This window comes from Amblyomma mixtum, chromosome 3, assembly GCF_055824585.1.
Source record: "Amblyomma mixtum isolate Tamu chromosome 3, ASM5582458v1, whole genome shotgun sequence".
Classification (NCBI taxonomy): domain Eukaryota; kingdom Metazoa; phylum Arthropoda; class Arachnida; order Ixodida; family Ixodidae; genus Amblyomma; species Amblyomma mixtum.
Window position 1 is genome coordinate 265,867,537 of NC_143014.1, and position 24,293 is coordinate 265,891,829.

The window sequence follows — 24,293 nt, forward strand, 5'->3', positions numbered from 1 at the left end:
TGATCTTGATGGTCTACCGACCCCGTTCCCGTATCGGTATTTTTCTCGGTACGTGCCGAAGAGTGTTTTTTGCTGTTCTTGCCGAGGAAACAAACATGTATTCTATTTATCAAGAAGGAAAATCCGTTGAGATGACGAAGAAGAAATCAGAAAGCTGATTTCACAGCATTTAGCGACGGGTGTCTTTCGCTAGCCACGGCTAGAATCTGCTTGCACATTGTAGACATGAACGAGGACCTGCTGTGAACGCTCTGCCTTCACTGCGGCGAACGCTATGCTTTCACTACGGCGAACGCTATGCCTTCACTACGGCGAACGCTATGACTCACAACGGCGAACGCGAAGCACATGCTCCTCACGCTTTCCCTCGTCCCTTCCTCCCCTTACCCTCGCCCGGTCACGCTATGTAAGCTGGCTGAACGGGATAAATAAACGCTCTTTCTATCCCGAGCGTCCGTTTGTGTTCCATGGGAGCACGGCACGCGCAATGCGCGTACAAGCTTTCAAACAAGACCACACCACCAATTATCCTTTCTGCAAGGTCAGAACAGATTTGGACACATTTCGTGAACGATGCCTGCCTAAACCTCTTTCGAGGAGCATCTCTGCAGCGATGAGCAAATCATTCCGTTCAAAGGACAGCGAGACAAAACAATACATCAAAGGGAAACCACATACGTGGGAAGTGAAAGTTTTCATGCTGTGCGCCGCCTCGGGGATTACCTACGACTTCGTCATTTATCAAGGTTCATCCACTGAACTCATTCCAGCTGTTTCAAAACTTTTAACACGGATTAATCGACGTCCAGTATTAGCTGCACCTCAAGGCAACCAGCTTGTTTGTTCTCAATGTTTGAATTTTTGTGAAAGACTTGAAATAAAGAGTAAGGTCAAACTTTCCTTTTTTTGTTCTTGCAACCACTAAGCCCTGGTGTCCTATATATAGGACACGGCGCCATCTTTAAAACCAAGGGAGTCCTAGAGAAATTTTTTGCACTAGTGTGTTCCTTGGGTGGCAGTGAAGCAAAATAACACTTTAGAAAAATTCCCGAAGTAGCAAAAAAAATTCAGGGCTGAAAGGGTTAAGATTCACAAACAATTGTGTACTTAATTAACATCTTAACCGCACATCAGTGACATAAGCAGCAGCACCGCGCTAAACGCTTTTGCCTCACCACACTTTAGGTTAACAAAATGCCCCCCTAAATTTTTTTAGCCTTTGCTGCCTTTTCAACCCAAGCACATTATCTAATCTTTCTATTATGCAAAACTGATGCTGACAAAAACTTGTTTTTTTTTGGTTCTGTAGCAGTTCTGGTGGTTTTTGCAGTTTTGTTTTTTGTTTGTGTTTGTTTTCATCGTTTGGCTAACATTCATATGCGCATTAATGGGAGCTCGTCTGGCTGAATAACATCAGCATGAATAACATCAGCTGCATTTGCTTGAGAGGTGGAGTTTTCTTTTTTATGGCAACCTGTGCTATTTGTGCAAGGGCATGCTTTGCAATCAACCTGTAATCTTTGAGGGGCAAGTAGCCGTCTATTCATTATTGCGTAGCTGTGCACAAATGGTAGCTAAACCTTAAAAGGTATATCTAGGCCTCATTGTCCTAGTATCTGATATCTTAGTAGTTAGTTTTTATTTGGCCTAAGCTTGGCGTTGCATTTCTAGTCTTATGGTTCACTGAGATGTTAGAACAGCTAAGCTGAACAGTGAGGGCATTGTTTGTCAAATAGGAAATTCCTCATTTTTCAGACTGTCAAGCTTGGGATAGTAGGTGATTTTGTTTGATAACGCCTGCAGTGGCAGATATTCCATAGAACTGTTGAATTTTAATGTACACACCTAAGTGCTCAGTTTTTTTCCTGAATAGCTGCTCAGAATCTACAGTTGTTGATATTAGGTATTTATAGCTCCTGCGCTACTCCGAAGCGGTTGCCGCAGCAGTGCACCATTTCGGAAATTGTGTAGTCAGTAGTTTTATTTCACTCCCTGCATTTTCTTTGTGTAACTAGACACAGAGAAAATAAGGTCCACCAAGTAGCTTGCTTCTTTAAAATCAAGATTTGATGACTTGTGCATGTCAGCTATTGCTCTGAGGGATGGAATTTTAGCTCAGGGCTGCATGTTGTATCACATTGAAAAGTGCTTCAGTTGTCAACTGCTTGCAGCTTATTTTCTGTCCAAGACTGTGTGCATTATGGAGGAAAATCTTATGGCTGATGCTTGCGCACTTCCCATCTGCAGTGCCATCTACATGCCAGAGAAGACAACAATCTATACAACACTAATTGGACTGCTGAATGCTCGAAGCTACAACTTTGGAGGAGAGGTGAGCATGCACTGCACAATGTTCAGCCTGCTTAGGCATAAGTGGACATCAGCTGATGTTGTGTTATTGCGTTTAAGTGGCACATAAAATTGCTTAGACTAACAAATCCTCTGGTTTGTTTCCTCTGTGTATGGTGGTGCCTTCCAGTAATTTTCAATCATGAGTGCGAACAGGCATGAAATGGAACATAATTTAGCCAGTGTTTTATGTGGTTAGTCCTTTGGTACTTGTCATTCCACTGAAGCCTGTCAGCATGGAATCTGTTTCACCGCACTGCCTTGTCATTTAAGACATTGAAGGGACACTGAGGAGAAATTGAAGTTGGCTTGTATCGGCAGAATACCAGCTCCTGATTACAGAAACGCCACTGATACTGACAACAAAGCTCTTGTAACGTAGAAAAGAGCAAGAACCAAAATACAGGTATCGCCGCCACAGGCCAAACTCGCAAGTACAAGCGTGATGACGCCATAAGACAAAACAGTGTTGCTAGAACCAATGGTTCTAGCAAGTCTAGGACCCGAGAAGCCACAAATCACTGAGGCGCAGCCAATGCATGCGCAAATCTCCTTGACGTCGCCAGATGGCGCCACGTGCCCGGCAGCTACGCGCGCTCCTGAAGCATCGGGACCAATCAGCGCCTGCTCACCGGCGTTAGGGGGGCTCCCGGTATTCCGCTAGCAGTAACAAGGTACACGGTATGCTAAAGGTGTCTATTTGCGAGAACTTCATTGACGACTTCGAGAACGAGATCCATCGTAACGCTGTCAAAACGCCAGTGCAAACGTAAGCGAAGCGACTGTAACGATGGCCGCAATAGCCGATAGATGCCTTCAACGTGCGGCCTGCGGTAGCTTTCGTTTCGGCTGCTGCTAGGGAGCGCTGGCCGCTAGAAATCACGGAGTCTGCGTTACGTCATGTTTCACGTCACTTAGTCCTGTGTCGTCATAGGAGAATCCCAAGTTTGAATGAGAGCGGTGGGAAAAACTTTTTCAACTTCGAATCCAAATTTCTTAGAAATAAATGCATCTTTCGCTGCCGGCCAAGTGGCAACAAAGCCATGACAAGCTGAACTATCGGATTTTGCTATAAAAAAATATTAATAGTGCTCCCCTCACTGTCCCTTTAAGAAGTTGCCGCAATGGAAATTTTCATCTTTGAATGGTTCTTACCAGATGGTCAAATCCTATGTGCCTGTGGCTTGCCATACTGCGTTTGTCTTATTAGATGCGTGCATTGAAATGCCTTTGTGTGCCGTGCAGTTTCTGGAGCTTCTGGTGAAGAGTTACAAGGAACGGCTCAAGGAGTGCAAGTTTGAAGATGCGAGGATCATCGTAAGTTGTGGATTTACCTCCCTTCCCTATTGAAAGCCATACTGAAAACAATGCGCTTTCATTGTTCTAGGTACGAGTTTTTTGCCGACCTTGTTAACTGCCATGTCATTTCGGTTGGCTCAGTCGTCAGTCTCTTTGAGAGCATGCTGGAGGTCACCCTGGAGGAAAACACACCTCAGGTAAGCCACTCAAACACTGCTTGGCACATCACGACATGCATTGCATTTGGGATGCTCAAGTTGCTCGCCATGGTTGTAGCCACAGGTGAACATTAATTCATTCCTGTGTACCATTTTGTCAGTCATCATTCTCATTTATTGACTCATTGCCACTTTCTTTTTGGAAAACTGCAGGTTCGCTCAGATTGGTATGTGTATGCTGTGCTGACTGCTTTGCCATGGGTAAGTGTTCTTACAGATTTGTCTGCATGTTATTTGGCTGAGTACAAACAGTAAACTTTGGCTTGTGTGAATATTTTGGTTACGGAAGATTTTTCAAAATTGATTTCAACTAAGTTTAGGGCAGTGCTCACTGCTATTGTATAGTATTGTTTGCTGTGTGTGATGCTGAACTGAGAGAATTATGCAGATTATCTGAATATTAACTGGTATTGGTCTTTTAAAGTAATTACTTAAGTTGTGAAAGTGTGTGCCTATGCCACATTTGGAACCTTCAGAAGTGCGAAATCGAGAAAAGGCTGAGTTTTACGTGGCTAAGCATGCAGCCTGAATGTCAACAGATGCAATCTCTGATGATTGTGTGACCAACACAGTAATCATTTAAAGCTTTGCGTTGAGTCTACAAAGACATTTGTCCTTCTTTGTAGACTATGTGACTCATTTTATTTTTCTGAAACTTGATTTCTCTGTTCAAAGTTCAAAAATGCATCGTGTGAAAATGACGTATCAAAGGGTACAGTCAGACCTTGTTATAGTGAACAGGTAAAAATTGCAAAACAGTTTGGCATAGCTGGACTTCAAAGAATAAAATTTTATCAAAAAGATATGCAAGAGCAGCGCAATTTACTCAGTGAAAGGGATGGCAATTCACGGGACCCTTACTAAAGAAACGCGACAGCATTAAAGGCGTTACCCAGAAAATCTAGCGCTGGTGTTGTGGGCGAATAATCACAAGCGTGACGAGCAGACTGCCCACCGTAAGTTAATGATTGGTTGCTTGAGAAGAGCAACCTGGGCCACACATGGTCCACAGCATGGAGCACCTGCCATCGATGGGCAGTGACTCATCATTTACATGCTGCTTCCCTGCACCAGGAGGGGCATGAGGACTCACAGGGATCTACGAATGCAAAGTAGAGAATGACCTCCTGCGTGTATGGCAGTTAACCCATTACGCTTTCGCGTCATACCCTTTAGGTGGGCGTAGAACTGCCCTCTTGGAACAGTGGACACCTCAATCGTGCTTTAAGAGTTAAGCTACGTGGCGGTAGCGACAGATGTGCGCTGCTGGCCGCCGCGGTGGCTCAGTGGTTATGGTACTCGGCTGCTGACCCGAAAGACGCGGGTTCGATCCCGGTCGCGGCGGCCGAATTTCTTTGGAGGAGAAATTCTAGAGGCCCGTGTACTGTGCGATGTCAGTGCACGTTAAATAACCCCAGGTGGTCGAAATTTCCGGAGCCCTCCACTATGGCGTCTCTCATAGCCTTAGTCGCTTTGGGACGTTTAACCCCATAAACCAAACCAAACCTTTAGGTGGAGCTTCAGTGTCTCCTTCAATTTTTAGTGCTGTTTTGAGAAGCTGTATAACGCCGAGCACCAGTTAGATTCTCTTCCCCGCGCAGCACCGCAAGCGCACAATGATGGCAGGCCACGCATCTGCTGGAGTGGCTGCCCAGCGTAACAGCCGGGCTGACGGAGAAACAGGACGTTGCACCAAAAGCTGTCACTGTTTTCACCACCTCTGTGTGACAGTCAATACAAGCGAAGGACAGTTACTGCAAGGCTATAGCTGTCCATGCCACTGCTTCCTAGGCATTGTCAATGGATGTGAGAGACGTGAACTTGTGCTGACCACCTGGCTATCAATTCTCCACGCTGCTATATCTTCTGTGGCGCTGTTGGCAAGTGCGAGATACGAACGCTAGTGTGAGATAAAAAAACGCAAACCTTCTGTTGCGCGGCAAAGTCTGCCATCTGTCATCCGAGCGGCCTCTGCTTGATGCTGGGGAATTAGATATATTTGCTTTGTGGCCAACCATGTGAGATATATAAAGTTAATAATTTGATATAAAAAATAATTTGTAATATCCCTATTCGTTATATCGAGGTTTGACTGTACATCGAATACTATTACCTGGGTGTCTGCAGGTGTTTCTTTTCTTGGGGGCTCCTCTCTCACAACCTCCGGGAGAACATGTCGGCCATGAATGCATTAAAAAGCATTCTACTATACTCATTTTAAGAATTGGAAGTGAAGCATTTTGCGCTTCAAAATAATCTTGAACTTGGTGTTCATTCTGTTCATCTTTCACTTGTTTTTTGCTACAGGTTGGACGGGAACTCTATGAAAAGAAGGACCAAGAACTGGACAGAATCATGCGTCACATTGATGACTATATCAGGTGTGTAGCTTGCTAAGTGTAAAATGTGAAGGAACTTTAGGCTGAAGGTTTATGCAGTCGGCACACTTCGTAGCATTTTAAGCATGAAATACCTGTAGCTCCCATTCTTGGCAAACTAAGGTGGAACATTGTTCAGGAACCGTGGTGAAGCTCAAGCCAAACATGAGTGCAAACGTGAAGCAGAACTTATCTCAAACATTGTGAAACATTACACATCTGACTAGTATCCAGCAGGAAAAAGCTTACCGTAATGTATCCTTGAGCTGGCTTTGAGCCAGGGGCAACACAGGCAGATCAACCTTGTTCCCTGGTGCCTTAGACAACTCGGGCCATTTCCGCAGCCTCTTGAGCGACGTGTTCAGGAAAAGGGCGTGTTCAGCTGCCAAAGGACCTGGCCAATATCTGAGTACTCTATCACCACTCACTGTCCTGGAATGTGCTATGCCTTTTGTGCAATGCATTTCATGCTTGCTTAAACTCTGGAGGACGAGATAGACTACAGATTTTGCAGAAATACTGTACATTAATTAGTTCAGTACCATTGAAGGATTTCCCTATCTTTTTTTCATTTCCTTCTGCCAAGCAGTATTGCACTCCTTTAAATATAGCATTTTATGTATTTTTATGTTCAATGCAGTGTGATGCTGTTTGGCAAAAAGAAATGAAAAAAGACAAGTAAATGCTTCTGTGGTGCTACACTAATTCGTGCTCATTATTTCTCTGGAGAAATTTGTTCACCACACTTTAAAAAGCATTTTCTGTCAGCTTATATATATGGAAGAAATACTAGATTCTACAGTAGGCGCTTGTTTTCTTGGCCCATATTTTAACATAGCATAACGAAAATCATACTTTTGTTCCTTTTTCACCAGTTTGACGGGTTTTTTTTGACGATTATTAAAAGGTTCTTTTGCATTTTTATTATTATTATTATTTTATTTTTTTTGTGAGGGAAAGAGACAGGTTACAGCTCGACCTTCGGACAATTCGGGCATATTTCTCTTGTCCATTGAAGTACAAATTAATGAGGCTTTACTACCCGTCATTGTATTTTAAGTTGCCAGTATGAGCGTCAAATCATGAATTTGATTTTGTCACTCTTTTTGCATGACCACATTGCAAGTAGCGCGCTGTTACTCTGTCTAATCAGTGTACATTCCTGCGCAAGTCGTGTGTACTTTTTCATTTCGTACTGAGTCAGCCTAGTTTTTTGTATACTTTGGTTGCAAAGACCATGGAATATTTAAAAAAAAAATTAAGGCCAACAACATTTGACTATGTTTTTCTGAAGATATTTTTCATACCGAACAGATATTTTAATATTTGAAGGAATTTTTTTTTTCACATTCATATTTGAAAATTTCAATATCCTTACACCCCTATTTAAAATTCATATCAAAAGAAGTGGGTGTCATTTTTGTGCTCTTCATGCTGCATTGTTTTAGTTGCACCTGACTAGTCAATGCAAGGGTTTGGAAGCTCTTACTTGTATCCTTGTTTTATTTAATGGCTTGCCTCACTTCATACCTGGTGTGCATGTGAATGCAGCAAGCGTCAGAAGAGGCATGCCCCAGCACTGCGTGTCTGGCAAGCTGAAGTTCCTCATGCCCAGGAAGAGGTGAGTTGTAGGCCCCACACTTCCCGCATGCCAGCGTTTTGTGTTTGGTTCACCGCTGCTGGTTGCAGAGTCTGTGACAAGGGCAGCAGCAGTCATTTACCAATGTCGTGTTCTGCGAAAATCCTGTAAGGTGGTGTGGGAATAACAAAGCTCAGTCTTGTGGCTGCTAAGGAAAACTGGGCATTATTCTTTTATTCTACTTGGTTGGAATGAAGAAGACTTTGATCGAAGCAACTTCGCCCGACCGCTTTCTGGCTACTTCAGCCTCACTGTTCTGGTGAGGCGGTGGTGCTGGGTTTTGAGTCCCAAATTGGTAGGATGAGTTTGTCTTTTAAAAAAGTGTATTTAACCCTTTGAGGGTCGAATTATTTTGAAGAAAACTTTCCCAGGTGGTCAAATTACTTTACTGCGGATCTTGAATCTACAAAATGTATATAATCGAGAATAAATAGTAAAAAAAAATTAGGAACAGTACTTTGGTGACAGCATCACTCACAACTGGAAAATGTTCAATAGAATAGAATAGCAATGGTGATAAGCAAGCTAAGAGCAGCACCAATAAAGATAGAAATCAACTTTCGCCGCCTCTGCAAGAGAGTGCCCAAAAAGACAAAACACGTTTCGCGCGACTCCGTTGCGATCCCGCGGCGGAATTGAAACCGCGTAGGCGCGTTGCCTCAGAGGGCGAGAATACCTCGCGAGCAATGGCGATAAGCAAGCTAAGAGCAGCGCCAGTAAAGATAGAAATCAACTTCGGCAGCCCCTGCAAGATAGTGCTGACAAAAAGAAAACTCAAATTTCGCGCGACTCCGTTGCGATCACGCGGCGAAACCAAAGCTACAAAAGAGGTGTTGCCGCAGTCTGTGCCGCAGCGCTAAAGCTAGACATAAGTTCTGCTTATCTTCGTAAGAAGGCAGCACAAAATTCAAACACTTCTTGTAAGTCCTAAGAGGTGGCAGCACCCCCCAGTGAGCACGCATTGTTCTTTTGGCGCAAAATTTCAAACGGAAGATCGAAACTGTACCCGTAAGGCAAAGACCTTGCGGAGCAGAAAACCGCCGCCGTACATATACGGCAAAAACCTTCAAAGGGTTAAGAAAGTTGCTTAGCTTTCCTGTAGCCCTCTAGCGATGCTCAAGTGAAGGTTTGGTCTTTACTTGCTTGACTTTTCTCTTTGGTCTTCCGTCATTTGGCCTGCATGTTTTGCAGATAATCTTAGTATGCTGGCATGGACAGTGTTACGTTGGTCATTCCATGTGGACAGCAGCTGCCGTAGTTGCCAACCGTGTGTGCTGATGGGATGTATTATTGACTAGTATGTGTAGAGGCAAGTAGTATAGGGGAGCGGCAGTGCAGCTAGTGCCCTCTTCTTTTTTTTCTCTCTCTTAGGTTTGGCACAGATCGACATCGGGGGGGTATTCTAAAGCACTGCAGCCAATTCAGCCTACCTGATGCTGTAGGAAAATTTGAACCCAGCCATTCTTTGTAGATAGCGTAGGGTTATGGCAGCTAACAGGTGACTATTTTATGAATATTCAAGGCTGCACTTCTACAGCAGTAGCGTCTACAGTGGAGGGGCTAGTGGTTTGAGTGCATTTCAGCCCCCCTCCCCAGGGAAGTTCAAGGTTCAAGGTTCGTGTATTGCATGTTTACGGTACAAGAAGAATAAAAAACACTGGAAAACAGAAGGAGGTCCCAAAGTCAGAGACTGTGGACGGGACCTCCTGTAAGAACAATTGTAAGAATAAATATTGGGCAGCAGATGCAAAAATTATAAAGATGTTGGCATCAGTAAAGAGAAGAAAGTGAGATACAGGAAATAATGCAAAAACTTATTTGAATTAAATATGATTACACACCTAAAAGCATACAGAACACAAAACAAAAATCATAGAGTGATATAAATTACAAAACTAGTACCATTTACCATGAGAAATACTATTAGAGGGATTGTAAAAACTGACGAAGAGCGGATCTAAAGGCACAGATATTTTATGAGTGCTTAATGGTAATAGGTAATGAGTTCCATAAAGTGGTAGTGGAGAAACAAACTGTTTGTTTACCATAATTAGTGTTAGGTTTAGGGAGTAAGAAGTTATTGTGATCAGCAAAGCGTGTGTCGTTGCGACGCGGAATTTGTTCACCGGTAGTTAGCGAAAAAGGAAGTAGACTTTTAACAGATTTGTACATAATGGTGCATAATTTTTATTCGATTATTTTGCGCACAGACAAAATATTGTGGGATAGGAGCAGACGAGGCGCATTTACAGAGTAGTGACTGTAAGTTAAAATACGAATGGCTTGGTTTTGAATAGTTTGCAGAGATGATAAAAGCGAATGATATGTGTTTCCCCAAGATGAAATGCAATACTGAATATGGGAGTGGATGAATTAGTACTCTAATACCATATGCCATTTTTCGTGAAATGGATGTAATGTGGGTCTGAAATTTAAGATGTTTGTCAAGTACTACACCTAGAAAGGATGCGTGATCAGCTGAAAAGATCGAGATCGAGAAGTGTAGGGTTTTTCAGGGGATAAAAGCTTTCCCTTGGCCTTCTGCTAGCTAAAATGCTTGGAAAAATGGGCTGCTGACTCCCATGTCTGCGCTGCCCTTGCACCATTAAATTCAATTCATCAATATCAGTACTCGCGGTAACACGCATTTTGGACTGTTATTACCAAATTCAACATATTGTATTATCTGGTTTGCAATTGCTGTTAATTTCCTTCTCTTTGTTCAGGAGGTCTTTGGGACTTCGACTTGTAAGGAAATTCTGATTCTAATAGGCTTTGTTGAAGCAAATGCCCCTGTGCCATGCATGGGTGCCGTATTGGTCTGATCGTTCTGTCTCTGTATGCATTGCAGGGTCTGGACTGCCTCTGGGCGCAGGTGTCGAAGCTGCGTTCGGAGAAGTGGGTGGAGCGCCACCTGGTGCGGCCCTACCTGGCCTTTGACGGGGTCCTGTGCGAGGCCCTGCAGCACAACCTGCCCACTCTGAGCCCACCACCCCACCAGCCACATTTCTCCTACCCGTTCCCGACCGTCGTGTTCCGCCTCTTCGACTACACAGACTGTCCCGAGGTCGGTTATTAGTGGAGGCTGTGTCCCAACTTTTGGTTTGGTTTATGGGGTTTAACGTCCCAAAGCAACTCAGGCTATGAGAGACGCCGTAGTGGAGGGCTCCGGAAATTTCGACCACCTGGGGTTCTTTAACGTGCACTGACATCACACAGTACACGGGCCTCTAGAATTGCGCCTTCATCGAAACCCAACTTTTGAACCGCGTATACTAGGCCACTGCCTATAGCCACTGGCACTGAGCCAGGATTATGAGCTTAATGTTACCATAATACTGCTTAATGATATCGCCTTCCAAAAGCTGAGAATACTGACTCTTAATTTATTTAGAAGTAAAATTTGTGCGCACTTGCACGAATAGCTTTGCATGTGATTAATGTTGTGGAGCAAACATTCAGACACCTGATTTTTTGGACATGGTTGATTATTCTTACTTTTTTTGCGGCACCATGGCATGCCCCTTAAAGCCAATGTATAAGAGCAACTGAAATTTCGAACGCATTACAACCGACAATTAAATATTTCAGACCTCACTTCTGCACTGAAATATGTACAGTAGAACCATGTTACTTCAAATTCTAAGGGGATTCGAAAAATTGGAGGGGACGCTTAGCTCCCCCTTAAGGATATGATGCAATAGCCAATGGGTTAATGTCCGTATATGGAGAATTGGTTATTTTCCACTTAATTAGCGTTCATTGATCCCTGGGGGTCCTCATACCGCTCCTGGTGCAATGCGTCACTGCCCTCGATATCAGATGCTGCCAATGATGAGACTTGTGCGATCCAGGTTGCAGCAACCTTTTGTGGCCAGTCATTAATTTAACTGCCACCTGCCATGATGTGCAGTTTGCTCACAATCCAGTGAACAGGTTGCGATGACGCCACAAGGTCACGTGACCTAGATGGCCCACCTACCTCCTGGGTTGCTTCTCCGGGGATATTTCATGAATTTTTCACTCATGGTCAATGGCGACGCTGGATTTTCTGCGACATGAGCTCCTTAATGTTATCGCGTTAAAACTTGGTCTAATGGATCAGAATTCAGGCTAAAAGTGTCTTAAATGGCACAGCTGATATTCTCTGCAGTGTGACACGTTGTGGACTCGTTGTTGAGAGCTTGTACTGGTTGCGGACATCATCCGCTGCACAAACTTGAATAGTGATCATAGTTCACATAGCTCACCTTTTCCGAGTCCTTTTGCCCCGAATTAGTGAAGAAGCAGCAGCGAAGTGCTTGGGAGGCATACAGCTTCTGGAGACTGCAAGCAGAAGAAAATGGCACTGCTCTTCAAAACTAGGAGCTCATGCCCATGACCAAATTCACCGCAGCCCTGACTTTTCTGTCGCAAACCATCAGAACTGGCGTTTTGATTGCAGGCAAAAATGCCTCTCAGTACAAACAAGCCACTGTAGCGTGGATACATGAAACATATTACTAGTTCCAAAGTTGATTCTTGGCTCCACTATCCATAGTCGGTTACAACTTGTGAATGCAGCAGAGGCTTCGCCTCCACGGACTTTCTACTGCCTTTCCGGCTCTCTGACAGATGGAAGCGTCTCTTGAACAACTGCTAGGCAGAAAAAGTTCCATGCCTGGAAGGTGCTCATAATGACAAGTAGGAAGTTGCAGAATTTACAGAATGCTTTCATGAGCGTATGTCGTTGGTAACGGAAACACAAAAAGTTTCGTTCCATAAAAGCTTGGTGTGGAACAGCTGAGCGATCAACTCCTGGCAAAAATCGAACGCGCGCGGTTTGCACCATCTGCTGAAATAAAATTAGTTATCTTCAGTGGAATTAGAGCTGTTATTTCAACCACTATATCAGAAGTAACAAGACATTGCCAAGTACGCGACATGCTTTAGAGAACTTGACACTTCCGTGTCACTGTGTGCAGTGTCATCTGTGTGAGCGTGGGTTATTGGTGACATCGACACGCAATGCATGCTTACACATGTGGCTAATGTAGACTGGCCATGTGTACCCCCACCTGACATCTATAAAAAAATGGCATGAAATATTAAGCATGGCTGCCCAGTTGTCACTGGCCGGTGAGGCCTCGGTGCACGGTGAGACTAGCTGGTGCAGTGTAACACGACGCTAAGCAAACAGTCAAGGTGACGGCACACTGTGAAGCGTGAGCAGCCATTCTGAAAGAAGTTCACTGGGGTGCGACGTCACCTCGTGGGGTTGTTGTGATTAGCTGGCAAATGTATGCCACTTAGAGGCGCATTGGAAAGCCGAGCTTCTTCTGCATTTTCAAGTTGTAACCGACTATAGGGAAAACCAACGCCAGCGAAATGCTTGCTTTGGCCGTTTTTTGATTTTTTGTTACCTTTATTGCCGTCTTCTCCTTTTCGTTTCGGGTCCTTCGTACGGCAGGCACAGCGAAATTCTGTAGCGGTGGATTTTCTTTCGTGTCTGAAATTTGTCCCAACTCGTGCGTTCGTCCGTAACTTCCAACAGCAGTACAAACATCTAATGCTGTGTTTATGAAAGCGATCACTGCCCCTCGTCTGTGCACATGACATGCTGTGAGGTTTTTAGTGATGTGACGCTTCAGACTGTGCTTATAACTACTGACTCCTTCCCCTATTATACTGGTTATATCAGAAGTTGGAACAACTGTCCAGAAGCAACATATGGACTATGAGGTGTGCCGTAGTTCCTTGCATTTTGTTTTTGCTCATATCATTCATTTTGTTTCCTTTTCATTGTTTTCGTTTGAGTGTGTGCTGTGTTTGCTTTATGATGAGTTGCGTCATATTTTCTTGTTTCCTATGACCCTTGCTTCACTTGTTTTCTTGTGGCCTACAACTGCATTAGACTGTGAAAGCGTGCAGTATCTATAAAATAGTCAGATGAAAGGCTTATTAGGACATGTATACTTGGGAGCCAACAAAATTTTGAAACCAAGGAAAGCACAGCAGAAAATAACTCTGCTCACTTATTGTGGTTTTTCAGGGCCCTGTATTACCTGGTTCCCACTCCATTGAGCGCTTCTTGGCTGAAGAACAGCTGCGCCAAATTCGTGACCGCAACTATGCTGACCGCAAAGTTTGGTAAGCCGACCGTCTTTTTGTTTCCTGCTTTCTAAATGATAGTTATTGTGCTGAGAATATCTGCACCAAAAACTACTTCTCGTTACTGCTAAATTAATAGCATCCATTACTGGTAAATTAACAGCATCCACGTGCTCTAGCACAAGCGCAATTTCGGGGTTGTTCTGATAAGCTGAACTGATTTATACCAGGCTCTTGCATGTTCGTTTTTGTTTGCTGTAATAAATTCACACAGGTGTTTAGAAAATTTTCTGCTGCTGAAAGTAGTTTTATAAGGAAGACGTTGCCGTCTAACATCAGGTGCCTAAGTCCTTGCAACTCCTTCAGAAATAGATGTAAATTTTCAAAATTATTCACAATTGCTGGCAATTTACACCAGAGATATAAGAGAAGTGAATATAAGGTAGAGTGTTGCCTCATAAAATGGGCCAGGTTTGCTTGCACTCAGTTTTGAGTATCAATTTAGAGATTCCAAAGCCAAAGATGCTGACATCTGATTTCAAGGGGCAAAAATGCTTACTTTCATAGTGATTTTGTTACACATTCTAGATACCTTAAATGTTCACAGTGTACTCTATGGCAAGACCAATATGGCCTGCAACACCTACAATGATTAGGGCACTGAGCTACCGAGCTGGAGGTCCCGAGTTCAATCCCGGCCGCAGCTGACGCGTTTTGATGGAGGTGAAACACAAAAGGTGCCCAAGTGCTGTGCGTGCAATGTAAACGCATATCAAAGATCCCCAGGTGCTCTAAATTAAGCCGGAGCCCTCCATTACGGCATATCTAATAGCTTGTGTATCTCTTCGTCTTCTTAAACCCAACAATTTACAATTTACAACACCTTGGTCTTCAAGCTTATGAATGCGCTTTGATGCACAACACATAACATGCAGACACACTCCAAGGAGGAGCCATAGTCTGAATGGGTAACGTTTCAGCACTGCTGAGGTTGCATTGCTTCAGGAACTGTGCTTAGGCAATGTATTGCCTACTGTAGGACATGTGTGTGATAGTACAAGTTTTCACTTGCTAGCAGAGTCTTGCTAATACCGTATCAACGCGTGTAAGGGTCGCACTTTTTTTTCCTTATTCGAGGGCCAATTTTCGGGGTGCAGCTTATGCACGCGATATGTGAAAAAAAATCTTATGTAAAAACACAGCGATCAGGGAATAAATGGCATTTATTCTACGTCCACTTGTCACTCGCGGTCTTCTGACTCCGAGCTGGTGCTGTGCTCTGGTGCACGCTCATCCCACAAGAAGTCGTGCAACATGCCCGCTGTCGACGTGCAGCCATTGCTCCGCACTTCTATCACATAGCAGAGCAGCTCTTCCAGCACAAGCACATCAAGTCATTAGTTCATCGGCTATGAAATCTAATGCTGCTGCGACTTGAGAAAGGGGGCTTTTCAAGTGCGCACTGAAATGCTATTGAGCTTTGCCACCATAAAAGTGTATAGCTGCCACCGCTAGAAATTAAACATGCACGCATAATCCCGGCAATTAGTTATTGAGGAAAGAAAATGGCATAGTAATTGTCTCACATCTAAGTGGACACCCGAACCCACCATAAGGGTGGTGATGAAGGTGGGAGTGAAAGAAGAGAGAAAGAGGTGCCGTGGTGAAGGGCTTGGGAATAATTTCGACCACCCCGGTATCTTTAACATGCACTGAAATTGAACAGTACACCGGCGCCTTTAGCGTTTCACCTGCATCGAAACGCAGCCGGGTTCGAACCCAGGAGCTCCGACTCAGTGCAGTAGGTTTGCGGCATCTGGAAAGCCTGCCCGTTTGTACCTTTATTTGAACCTATTTTATTTCTTGGCTTCTCTTTGGCCTTTGTTTTTTCTGTCCTTTCCTACCACAAGCAGTTTGTGTCAAGTTTTGCCATTCACCACTCTCTCTCCCACCCCTTTTGTTAGCGCTGCGCAGCTGCTGAGCTTCCAAGGCAAGCTTAAGGTGCCCCTGGAGTACATGAGCGTTGAGGTGAGTGAGCCTTGGCAGAGAAGCTCTCGAGTCTGGCTGCTTTGGTGGGAGGAACATCGGTACAATCTGTGGCCGAAAGTTGAAGAGTGCTTGCTAGGCTGTGCGGTCTCATATGAAGGCGTGTGGCTTAGCACTGCACAGTAATGGCTCTTCTCAGCATTTGGCAGCACAGGTCACTCCTTGGTTTTAGACATGTGTTCGTATTTTGAGTAGTACTGCCCTTTTGTGTTCCCCTGTGGCACCACCATGTGGGGGCCACAAGAAACAAAACTGGCGACAGTGTAGTGGACAGCTGTGAGGATGCGCCACATGTGGGAGCGGTTATTGGTGTGTAGGTAGAAAGAACAATATTGGCAAGTGTAGCTGTTATTATGAGACGCTTTGCTAAAGCTGCAGAGCACGCTCTATGACAATTCTCAGATATTGGTGGTGCACTCAGTGAATCAGTCGCGACTAGGTTTATATACAGTGAAATTTCAATGATATGAATCTCACAGGGTCCCAACAAATACCGTATAATCTCGTGTAAGAGCCACCTCCGTGTATGAGCCACACACCATGTTTTGAACTAGATAAGTAAGAAAAGTATGGTTATAAGTTGTTTTTTTTTATTTGTGTAGGGGCCACACCTTCAAAAGTCACGCCTGAATTAAAAAATGTGTGGCCCTTACATGAGTTTGTACAGTATTCGTATCATCCAAAACAAGCAAAATCCGCATGTAGAAGCTCAGGAACTGCATTCTAAGAGACCTGCTTGCAGCTGACGAGATTTATTTGTGACCACACACACCACAGATTTCGTTTAGAAAAAATCTTACTGGTTCCCCGCAGCTTCCACTCTTTCCATTATACCTCTAATTCTTGTTCACTTTAGTCTGTGGTCTCCGGGGTGCAGACTACTTGTGGCGTGCTCTGTGTGCGCAGTGTTGCAAAATTTAAAAATAAAGGATTTCTCACAGTCAAAAATTGATGCCATTTCAGAACTTTTCTTATTCTTGGGAAAAGCCTAAGGTTTGCAAAGGCATTTTTTTAAATGTATTTTTGCTTCGAATGCCAAGTGACATTTTTGATACCTTACATGGTTTGGAAGTTTTTCCTTGGTACCGTGTTGATTATTTTTAACCAGAAATATTTTTAACATGTTCTTTGTTTTCTTTCTTTCATGCACCACAGCCTATGTAAAAAATTTTGCCTCTGCACCTTGGAGCTTTTTGAGCAAAAAATTTCAAATTTCCAATTTTTTTTATGCTTTTATGTGAGGTATATAACCGTGTTATCACCGAATCTGACATAAAATGTTTTCCGACAGCCTCTACAATCCTCTGGCCTTCTGTAATAACCAATAAAAGTATTTAGCTATTCAAAAAAACTTATATGAAAAATTAAGCAGACGAGGAAAGGGGAATGAGGGGCTCGTTATAAATATGAGAGAAGCCAACAGCCACAGAAACCAAGGGGCACAGGGGATTTTTAAATAATTAATTAATTTTTTGTGGTGTTGATCAATTTATATTCTGAATATGTTATCGCTTAAAGCTAATTGATTAGAAAAGCAGAAGAAAAAACAACCACATGCCGCCAGTGAGATCCGAACCCACGACCTCCGAATTGCGCGTCCGGTGCTCTACCGCTGAGCTACGGCGACGGCTGTCAAACCTTCTGCTTTCGGGGGTATTTATGTTTTACAAATAACCTAACCTTGGGAGTGTTCACCAGCACCACCCACGTTCTTAAGCGGCGGACTTAGCACGTCCTGAGTTACCGCTGATGTGACGTAGAACGTCATCGAACGGCGAGGGTGGAAGCTGTGTGAGAACCCTCTTACGCTTCCTAAGGCATCAAGGCTGCCAGAACCGAGGCCCTCGTTAAGCAATTAAGCAGACGAGGAAAGGGGAATGAGGGGCTCGTTATTAATATGAGAGAAGCCAACAGCCACAGAAACCAAGGGGCACAGGGGATTTCTAATTAATTTATTTATTTTTTTGTGGTGTTGATCAATTTATATTCTGAATATGTTATCGCTTAAAGCTAATTGATTAGAAAGGCAGAAGAAAAAACAACCACATGCCGCCGGTGGGATCCGAACCCACGACCTCCGAATTACACGTCCGGTGCTCTGTTGTTGTTCAGTGCACCCTCTACCAGTTAAATCGAAAAATAAAAGCGCCATCAAGATGCGAAAATATTTTTTTTAAATATTAAGCCGGCAAGTGCAATGTGTAAGTGTGGGGAAACCTGCGACATTTATTCCAGTGAAATCCATCATGGTTGAGGAAATGCTGAATCACTTGGCGCGGAATGACCCGCCTTATAAAAACTCATCTTTTGCTTGGAGTTCTTTTTAAGTGAATCAGAGAATGTCCTCTCTCTTGTCGCCGCGTCACAGGTGATCTTCGGTGAGCTACTACGGCTTCCCACCTCCAGGCACTTGGAGATTTGCTACGGCTCGCTTCTGCTGGAGTTGTGCAAGCTACAACCGAGCACAATGCCCCAAGTGGTATCCTTCTGAAAGAAAGCAGGAAGTGCCTGCAGCTTCTGCCGTTGTGACATCCATTGAGAGGGTGACTGTAAACAAATATCATTTCAAAGTGGATGCCTGTACAGCATCATGAGATGCTTCAGGAAAGATTAGCTTGCTTCAATGGATCTACGTGCTGGTGAATTGGTATGAGTTAGATTGAGTAAAGCACAGATTATTAGCTTGGGTTTCATCCAGCCTTCACTTCTTGTACGAGATGGTGTCAGAAAGTTTCGAGACTAGCTCTGTCTACAAGGAAGGGCTTTATTTATCTGCGTTTACCCCCCTCGCACAGCAGTACAATGCTCCCAGTGTTTCTGCCACTGTTGGAATCTGCCCTCGAAGTCTTCTTTTTGAAGTCCTGGGTCAGAAGTCGGGGGACAAGCTTGGCAGCAACACGGTGCTTGTTCAAATCACGCGTGAAGATTGCCAGGACTGTTCGGTATGACACCTCGTAGATGGCAGCAGTGTTGTGGATTTTTGTCCGGCAATCCTTATGCACAAGTTGCTGAATGGTTTCGACTTTTCCACGGATTGAACATGAAGGTCTTCCTGACCTCTTGTCGTCTTCCAGCGATGTTCTGCCGTACTTGAACCACGCGTGCCACTCAAAATACCTTGCATGACCCATTGTAGTGTTGCCGTAAACTTGCCGAATCATGCCAGACGTCTGTGTGGGAGATTTGCCCACTCTCATACAGAATTTCATGTTCGCTCTTTGTTCTAACATGCTCTTCATAATGAAATTATAGACGTGATAATACACGTGGTCAGGATAGCAACGGTTGCACAGTTTTTGGTATAGATTGGACATCTCTTTGGCACACTGGCTTATGAAGGTGGGTGCTTTCTGTGGCTGTGTATGCAAATCAAATCAAATCAAATCAAATCAAATCAAAGGTTTATTTTGCACTTCATACAAAGAAATGCAGGGCACAGGGACAAAAAAGCTTGTCAGAAGACAGCTTGACAGGGCCCCTGCGCCCTTACAAATTGCTGGCGTACAGTGCAACAAAAAGCATCACTGTGCTGCAAGCCCTGTGCTGCCCTCTGTTAGCGTGTTACAAAACTTGTCTCAAAACTTTTTTATACCACCTCTTAGTGTGGGCATCTGCTTCATCTGCCACATAATAATTTGTGGCTAAAGACGTTGTGCTTATTTGGTTGGTTTAGTTTGGTTTATTGGGGTTTAACGTCCCAAAGCGACTGAGGCTATGAGGGACGCCGTAGTGAAGGCCTCCGGAAATTTCGACCACCTGGGGTTCTTTAACATGCACTGACATTGCACAGTACACGGGCCTCAAGAATTTCGGCTTCATCGAAATTCAGCCGCCGCGGCCGGGATCGAACCCGCGTCTTTCGGGCCAGCAGCCGAGCGCCGTAACCAGTGAGCCACCGCGGCGGGGAACAGTCATTGGCTTTGCATTGCATGGCTGGTCGCCCACCTTTAACAGCCTCCTCTTTCTCAAGCTGTTTTGTTCATTTCCGAGAAGGACGATGGTTTTGTGTGCAGTGTGTGTGCTCTGTGTCTTGTCCATTGTGAGATTTTATTTGCACTTAATGCTGTTGGCATTCAGCTTGCACAGGCTGTCGAGCTTCTTTATGAGCAGTTGGACACAATGAATACTGACTGCTTAGATAGGTGAGCCAGTTTTTGATGCTTCCCTTACTTCCCAGGCATGTTGTAAGAGGCCTCTCTTTCACCGTGGACAAGCCTTTGTTCCATAGCACATAGTGTTCAGAACCCAAGCAAATATAGAATGAGGGCAATGCCTGCTATGAAGGGTTGTTGATGTTTACGGGTTCGTGGCTGATGCTCGGCAAATCAAGAAATAGTTTGGACATTGCGAAGTTTGCTACCAAATGTTTGCTGACTCTTGAACATGTTGAAAAGTAACAGGCGAAGTGGCTTTGTGAGCATGCTTTGCATTCTACTGTGCCTCATGTGTAGCCCAAATTTATATGTTCTTTTTCATTCTTGGGGTAATGTAGGCTCCTTTTAGGAATGTTTGTGCTGTCTGCTACCATCCTTTGCATTTTTAACTGGGCAGGCTGAGCTGGCAGTCAACTTTTAACAGTGTTGGCCCTGATATGGGAATCTAATGTACTAAAAATGCCTGAGGAAACCTCATAGCTTTTTAGCAAAGCAGGTGATGCTCAGGGGAGAAGAACTGTGCACATCAGGGGAACATACGTTGGAGAGGGTTAGAAAAAGAAAGAAAGATAACAGTGCCCTGCCCGCATCGCCTATTGTCATGATGGGCTCGTCAGGAGCACATCAAGGATCATCCTCTTCTGGATTCAATTGTGCACAAGGCAGGGGTAGCTCTGAAATCAACTCAGCTGGAAGTGCACATGTGCATGCACACAGTACAGCATGGTGTTTACACCAGTCAGTTAGTACGTGATAGAGTTTGGCTTCTGTAAGTTGCTTTTTTTAGGCAGGCAAACAAGGATTTGTTCATTCTCGTTGCCTCCTGCAGGTTCTGCAGCTGGTTTGCCTATCATCTGAGCAACTTCCAGTTTCGGTGGACATGGGACGACTGGGCTGACGCCGTCTCTCTGGATCTTCTTCACCCCAAAGCTGTGTTCTTGAGACAGGCACTGCATCGTTGCCTCAGGCAAGGAGTTTGGAACCTCTTAGCACCTGCTGAATTTGAAGTGGTATACAGATAAGATGACATCAGCTTCAAACAAAGGGGTAGCTCTAATGTACAGTATTGTATGCTCATTTCTTGATGCAAGCATAGGTAGGAATGTGCACCAGCTTTGACTTTTCTTCGTTGAGTATTGATGAGGGTGGCGAAGTGAAAGGTTCTTGCAATAGACTCTTGTTAATTAAGACCTGCTTTATTTGAACTGACAGTTTTGTCTTGTCAGTATCAGGGGTTTTGAAAATGCTCCTCCTAATTTTAACAGACAAGAGAAGGAAAAAGAGGGGCTCTTTCTGACATTACATGACGGAAGCCAACAGTCAGCGAAGCCAAGGAGCGAAGGGGCTGTTTTTTTTTGTGCATAATTTGTGTTGTTCATCATTTGTGATGTTAATTTTAACTGCACATAATCGTGATAGAAGGATCGAGATAGGAGTGTGACTGTTGCAGGCCTCTCCTACATTCATTGTTCTGTAGTTGGTCTTGAAAACAGATTTTGATTTAAATTTTTTTGGCTTGCCTACAAGCTGGCAAATCCTAGTGGAACTAGTGTTGACGGGCACTGCTTTATTGTGTGTCTAAAATTCCTGAAAATTTTTTCCATCCGACACCAGGTTGTCCTATCACCAGCGTGTGGTGGAACTTGTGCCACCTTCGTTTGCCCCCTTCCTGCCCGCAAAGCCAGTTCCCGACTACCCCTACGACAAGGAAGGAGCAGGTGATTATCAACCTCAGAATGCTGCAACACAACTCCGCCTCTTGACTGGCGTGAGCACATTAGTGCATATAAACATCAACCTCATGCCAGGTATCATTATATTTGGCTTAATAGTTGTCGTCAAGCTGATTTTTTATAGCTGCGAAAGGTGGGGATAGCTGTTTCTACTTAATAAACTGCCAACCTGCTTGCTGTAATATTTTATTTTATGCCGATTTTTATCTATTGTCACGTTGACTAGTTGCACTTCCAAATGAAGATCAGTTTATATGAAAGCTGTAAGCTGCCAGAAGCTTCAATGAAAAAAGCCCTTAGAAGAGATTGACCAAGGATCAGCACCTGCTTTTTCCAAATTTCCAAACAGAAAATTCTTAGTGCCGTAGAAGAACGAGGGGCAGACCACACATTGCTAGAGAGGCAGCACTTAGTGTTCTAAAGCACAGCTTACTTGGCTGTAGCTGAAATCAAACCAGATAGCCTGTGGCATGCCCATTGTGCCATGGCTGTGTCGTGAATGCAAGTAGAAAGCTGTTGCATTGTTGCACCATCCTATTAGAGGAGGTACTGTTCCTTTTTTTTAGAGAGCCAATAAAAGTAGCATAAAATTGGTTAATTAGAAAATGAACCTGAAATTAACTAATAATAAACAGTGCAATGCTTCACTTGCGTGTGCTATCTTGCAGCACATGCTTGAGAACCGGTTCATCTCGCACTCACTTTCAGAAAGGTGGCTGCCTGCTTTGCAGATCTGGCAAGATGCTGCCCGCTGTATGTTTAGCATTGCAAACTGTGTTGTTGGCAGTGTTACCAGTAAAAGGGCGCTGCATTTAGCGCTGATGGAAGGCAGCAACATCAACGGGATATGTTTGAGGGATCGGCTGCATTCATCCAGTGAGAGTCGCACACCAGTGGATAGCCCAATGCATTGGCAAGTGCTATATGTAAAGGATGTTTCCACTGACCACCTTGTTTGTGGAAGCATTTGTGGCAGCCCATAGCGTCCGGGTTAGCAGACTACAAAAGCAAGAAGTTGGGATGAAAAAGATTTGTTACAACTTTACTTGAAGGGGGGGGGGGTGGCTTGCATGAATGGAGAAGGCGCATTGTGTTGTATAGAAAGTTACAATTGGATTGCCTCAATATCTGGTATGTCATGCCACTATGGCACTGCCCCAGAACTGGCAGAGGGTGGTAACGAAACGAAATTGATTCTTACACTTCTTATGGCTACGCAGACAGCCTACCAGGAGCGGCGGTGGCAGCTCGCCTGAGCAGCTGCATTCGTAACAAGTGCACCCCAGAGGAAGCCCTCGAAGTGCTTGCTGAGTTGCCCAACCCTCTTCAGGAGGACGATGGCAGTAAGTCCATTGAACATCGGAAAAGACCTGAATTCGTGCAGGTTGCTTCATGTGAAAATTTTGTTTCCACACATGTTGCATGCTACCGTTAAAGGTGCACTGAAGAGGATTCTGAAGTTGTCTTTTTGCCGTGGGTACTCGATCTACACGTTCCTAGCATTCTTAGAAACTGCAACTTATTGCCCTGTATGGCCAATTTCCCTAATTAAATCGAATTAACGTCCGGCTCCCGCCCTTTTTTTTAATTCTCCCTCGTATGATGGGCGGAGTCGACCAACGCGTGAAGTTCCTTTCAGCCAGCTCCGTGGAGGCTTTGCTTTCGCTTTATTTTGTTTTTTAGGTTTCCATCAATAAATAGTTTCATTCGCAGATAATATAGCCGCAAAATAAGCCCGCAGAAATAAAAATACACGCGGACTATTTGCTACTACGGACTACTACGTATTACTCCACCGATGGCAGAGCGGCAAGCCGCCATGGGACTGGGTGAAAGGCACTCCACACATTTGTCGACTCTGCCCACCGTACGAGGGAGAATTAAAAAGAAAAAGGGCGGGAGCCGGACGTTAATTCGATTTAATTTAGGAAATCGGCCACAGAGGGCAATAAGTCGCAGTTTCTAAGAATGCTCGGAACGTGTAGATCGAGTTCCCGCGGCAAAAAGACAAGTTCAGATTCCTCTTCAGCGCACCTTTAAGGTGAAGGTTGCGCAAACACAGGACGATCCACAATGAAGAGACAGAGAGACACACACAGGCGCTTCCTTCACCTTAACCTTCCTTCACCTGCGCAACCTTCACCTGAACAGTAACATGTACCAACTAGGCCCAACCGAAGTTTTAATGTTGCATGTTGCAGAAGTTTTGCATGTTGCAAGCTGTGTTAAAAAAAAAGGATAAACGCCTGCCGGACAGCTGTAAAGAAAGACAAGAAATTAAACTTTTTGCATATAACCAATTTGTCGGTGCCTTTGTTCGCTGGTGTTGCCGTGGCACTTGTCATGCTCTGGCTGTTATTAGTATAGTCTCACTTTTGTACTAGGTG

The 24,293-nt window shown here is 44.3% G+C and overlaps 1 protein-coding gene and 1 non-coding gene across 2 annotated transcripts in view; one reads left to right on the forward strand and one right to left on the reverse strand.

The window, feature by feature from the left end:
* The window catches only part of LOC149354637 (nuclear cap-binding protein subunit 1-like), a 46,300-nt gene that overhangs the window by 5,556 nt on the left and 16,451 nt on the right, over positions 1–24,293 (forward strand). The window contains exons 4-17 of the mRNA XM_089583442.1: positions 2,248–2,332; positions 3,595–3,671; positions 3,743–3,845; positions 4,020–4,067; positions 6,174–6,247; positions 7,796–7,865; positions 10,735–10,950; positions 13,915–14,012; positions 15,938–16,001; positions 18,388–18,498; positions 20,097–20,161; positions 21,003–21,140; positions 21,788–21,891; positions 23,127–23,249. Coding sequence (XP_089439568.1) covers positions 2,248–2,332; positions 3,595–3,671; positions 3,743–3,845; positions 4,020–4,067; positions 6,174–6,247; positions 7,796–7,865; positions 10,735–10,950; positions 13,915–14,012; positions 15,938–16,001; positions 18,388–18,498; positions 20,097–20,161; positions 21,003–21,140; positions 21,788–21,891; positions 23,127–23,249 — 1,376 coding nt within the window. The remainder of the gene's footprint in view (positions 1–2,247; positions 2,333–3,594; positions 3,672–3,742; positions 3,846–4,019; positions 4,068–6,173; positions 6,248–7,795; positions 7,866–10,734; positions 10,951–13,914; positions 14,013–15,937; positions 16,002–18,387; positions 18,499–20,096; positions 20,162–21,002; positions 21,141–21,787; positions 21,892–23,126; positions 23,250–24,293) is intronic.
* On the reverse strand, positions 17,575–17,646 carry TRNAA-CGC (transfer RNA alanine (anticodon CGC)). Its single transcript has one exon. It is a non-coding gene; the product is annotated as a tRNA-Ala (tRNA).